This window comes from Tamandua tetradactyla, chromosome X, assembly GCF_023851605.1.
Source record: "Tamandua tetradactyla isolate mTamTet1 chromosome X, mTamTet1.pri, whole genome shotgun sequence".
Classification (NCBI taxonomy): Eukaryota; Metazoa; Chordata; class Mammalia; order Pilosa; family Myrmecophagidae; genus Tamandua; species Tamandua tetradactyla.
In genome coordinates, this window is record NC_135353.1 from 126,615,409 (window position 1) to 126,619,789 (window position 4,381).

General features: G+C 42.2%; 1 protein-coding gene across 1 annotated transcript; it reads left to right on the top strand.

Moving 5' to 3' along the window:
- The first annotated feature begins 1,729 nt into the window (after positions 1-1,729).
- DUSP21 (dual specificity phosphatase 21) lies at positions 1,730-2,488 on the top strand. The gene is given in 2 exon segments (XM_077146053.1): positions 1,730-1,908; positions 1,910-2,488. Coding segments are annotated over 2 exon segments (561 nt in total). The 5' UTR covers positions 1,730-1,815; the 3' UTR covers positions 2,378-2,488.
- The last annotated feature ends 1,893 nt before the right edge of the window (positions 2,489-4,381 follow it).

Genomic DNA, 4,381 nt, shown 5'->3' on the forward strand with positions numbered 1-4,381 from the left:
TTGGTCAGAACTGAGCATTTGTAGAGGTGAATGATGCCTAGCACACAATAGATTTTTAATAAAAATTTGATGAATAAATGAATGAATGAGATTTGAAAGGTAGGCTGAGATCAGATTGGAAAGGTTCTTGACTATTGAATTGAGATACCTGAATGTTAATGAGTTCTTAACATCCAGGGTCTTTTCCCAGTGGTGGAAAGAGAAAGAATATTTTCCTGGACAAGTCCTTATACATTTTCTCCACTGAACAACAAGGAAAAGTAGAAGCAGATAGGAGTGTGGAAGTGATCTGTTTCCAAACCTATGGGGGAGGAAACATCAAATCTTCATCCACCCAGGAAAAGCCCCATATTAGAGTTTTAAGACAACCAACATTTCTCAGACAAAAAAGTGTCACAGAATATTGGCTAAAAGAATAAATAAATGTACCCGCTTAACATGGGTCATGATCATCTTAGAGAACAGTGTTTGAAATTATTTTGGTTAATTTTATTGCATTTTTCAAATTTAAGAATTGTAGACTTATGATACAAGTAGACTATAATACTCTTAGGAGCTCTACGTTGCTCCAGGAGATTGCAAAGCTTCTTGTGATGCCATATATCAAATGTTAGAATGAACCCTTTTAAATATCTTTAGCCCAGTCAAGTTGTTGCCAATGACGCAGTTTTCATATTTATTAATATTTGTGTTTGCAGGGACTGACAATTTAAGCAGTACAAAATAATCTGACTTTGGCAGCTGAGAAAAAGAAATGTGTTGTGTTGTGAAGTTATCATTACTTTGACCATTCACAAACAGGCTGGCTTCTATTTCACCTTTGTTTATAGTGGCAGCACTCCTTAGCTCACAAATCAAAATGATGGAATGAGGGTGAAAAATGCAAGTCTTTTGGCTGCTCTGTGAAACAATTTGTTAGTTTTAAGTTGTAGTTCCTTTCAATTTTTAGTCAAATTCTTCAAAAATCTTAGCTAAAAGGAAATGCAAATGTCAGGTAGCATTGACTTGTTCCAAAAAGATCATTTGAACTGTTGTTTCAGGTAAAGTAGAATGAAGTGATAAATCATTTGAGCTGTTTCTACAAATGGACTGTGACACAGCAAAATCAGTTACAACTATCCACCACAGATCAACTTCACACTAGATAAAAAGGGCTACACATCAGTTAACAATGTTCCCTTACAACCAGCCCTGATGTGTTTGTAAGCAGGAGCGTAATGCTATGGTTGCAATCAACAAAGAAGTATACCGCCAGGCAGTCAAACCCAGTCAAACCCATTCAAACCCATATCTCGCTGCAATTTTATAGAGATTAGCATATTACATAAGCCAAATGCTGTTTCAAAATGTACAATATGATATTACTCCTTTGCAAAAAAAAGTGTAAGTCCTGTTCGTCAATACCAGTGAAATAGACCCATTCATAGACAGTGTGTTCAGTGTGGTCCATTAACTGAAGCATCTAATAGTTTCTAACAGAACATTTTAAAAAGTCAAGGAAAAAAGAATGGGGGTTTGGAAAATAAACTAGTATGAAGAAAGATAAAAAGAAAAGGAATTGGGAGTTTCTCCAAAGAAAACCTGGCTGGGCGGCCAAGTCCTCTCTGTGACTAGCGGCCATTGCCATGGAAACCAGAGCGACTGGCGGGTGGGGATTGTGATGCCTGACTCGATGGGGCGGTGACCAGTTGTCACTCTCCCAGACCCTAGCCTGACACTTAACCACGCGCCTGCTTCCTGAACCAGCACGCCTGTCAGCCCCTCGGGAGTGGTGCTCCGAAAGCACTCAGAGGGAGCAGCTGACCCACCACCTTAATGACAGAAAGTCAGAATTCCCTCCAGATTCAGTTCTCTCTGTCCTCCGTCCACGGCCTGTCACAGATCTCGAGCAGCCTATATATCAGCAATTATGTGTGTGGCAGCGAACAACCAATTTATGCTATTCAGCAACCAGATCATCAACATTTCGGTGGAGGTGGTGAACATCTTCTACGAGGACATTCAATATGGTCAGGTGCCGGTGGCGGATGCACCCTGCTTGTGCCTTTATGACTTTTTTGACCTGATTGCTGACCACATCCACAGCGTGGAGATGAAGAAGGGCCGCACGCTGCTGCACTGCGCTGCCCGGGTGAGCCACTCTGCCGCGCTCTGCCTTGCATACCTGATGAAGTATCATGCCATGTCTCTTTTGGATGCCCACACATGGACCAAGGCATGCCGACCCATCATCCGACCCAATAACAACTTTTAGGAACAACTGATTCATTATGAATTCAAGCTGTTTAGCAAGAACACCGTGCACATGATCAACTTGCCCATGGGCGTGATCCCTGACATCTATGAAAAGGAGTTCAATTTGATGATTCCAGTGTGAGCCATTCCTACTATAAGTGGACTTGAACATTTCGTTTTTGTCCATATAGAAACCCAGATGATGGCTTTTGTAATGGAAAAAAAAAGAGAGAAAGCTGGTGCAGTTTTTAACCTAGTGAGCTCTATCTTGAAAGAATAAAATGCACTAAATGTAAAAATTGTTGGAATAAATTTCTTACCCTGTGAATGATGTGTCATAGCTGCTGGGGCTAAACAGGTAGAAAGATGAGGCAGGTGGTGTCCAACTCAGATGGACCTGCAAGTAGTACCTAATGCATGTGGCAAGACTGAAATCCTGCAATTCTGCACCACCACTACCACCACCCCAAAGGCTGGTAGGAGGGAGAGCCCCCAAATCCCCCTAGAAGTCTTTCTGTTCTTTAGACCCAGAGCCAGAGCCATAGGCATGATGGCAGCTCTTGTGTGTCTCCCAGTAAGTACCAACTTACTGAATAAGTGGCCTTCAACTAGAGCTCCCTGAGGGAGACTCAGGTCATCCCTGCCCCTACCTTCAACCACAGTGGCCCAACTCTGGTTTTCTAGATTGTACTTACACATAATGTAGTTTTCATAGAAAGCATTCCACTATATAGAATTAAAAACAAAACAAAACAAAACAAAAAGGCTTTTTTTAGGCAGTTCTAGATGGCAAAGTTTCAAGGGGGTTCTTGGTGATTGCCCACAAGTCTTTGTTGAAAAGGGGCATTTGTACCCCTCTCCAGGGCACGTGTTAGAGAAGGGTTCCTCCCATGGGCCTTGGCTGGGAAGGCTGGAGCTGCTGGCCAGGACCCAGCCCTGTCACCTCTTTCACCTCCTCTGTATTGGATATGGGGCTTCTCAGAGCCTCAACTTCCTTATTTGCCAAAGTAATGACACATCTTTTCTTTCACAGCGTCATTCTGAGGATTGAACAATTACTTAGCATGGTCCCTGGCACACAGTGCACACTTAGTATAAATCCCTTGCTGGTCAGGGGCCAGCATGCTCATCTTCATAACAGCATTTGCTCCATCTGTGCACGGTCCTTTATTGTTTACAATATGGTCTTCCAAAAAAATCATCCTTTGTGTTAGAAAAAAATGGTGGAAGTTCCTTTCAGACCCTACCTTAGAGGAGACTCTAGGTTTAGAAGCTTTTTCAGAGTTCCCACTGTGCTTAATTCATGTGAAACCAAGGTGTTGTGAAGCCAGGAGCACACTTCCAGCTCCCCCAAAATGCCATGTTTACAATCACTAATCCAGTGCCCCAATCTGGCTAACCATTGGGATCCATGGGGATACTTGCCGAAGTATAAGCAAGCAGGCCATACAAGTAGACCCTGGAATCCAGGATTGTTCAAACTGCCCCATGTACTTGAGGTCTGACTTGAAACCAACTATTCTAATCCAGAGATTTTCAGACAAACAATAGATGAGACAAACAAAAACACAACTGTAACTGTTGATGTAGATCTGTGGGTCCAGTGTTTGCCCAGTAGAGTCCCAATGCTCTTTCTTTCCAAACCTACTTCAACTCTCATTTTCATAAAGGGAGTGCCCAGGGGCACGATTTGCTGGGAAGAGAGGACAATGACAATCACTGCTCTAGACTGATCCTCTTGTTTTCAGATGGAAAAACAGGCTCACTGAACAGAAGGGCTAGTGTGGCAGAGCCCCCACAATGCAGCCTTTCTGGCAGAAACCCAGATGTAAAATTGCTTTTAAAGCATTTTTAAAAAGAAATTTATTTAGTATATATATACATTTTCATTTTATCTTAATTTCTAAATGAACAGACTGTAAGATCCACACTTTCTTGAAGATACAGGTCTATGGGTTTTAACTCACGCATAGATTCACTTAACCAACACCATAACACCACAATCAGGACACAGAGCAGTTTCTTCACTCCCCAAAATTCCCTCATGCTTACCCTACGTAGTCAAACCCTTGCCCCACTCCAATCTCTGGCAAACACTGATCAGTTCTCCTTCCTGATAGATTTGTCTTTTCCCAAATGTCACATA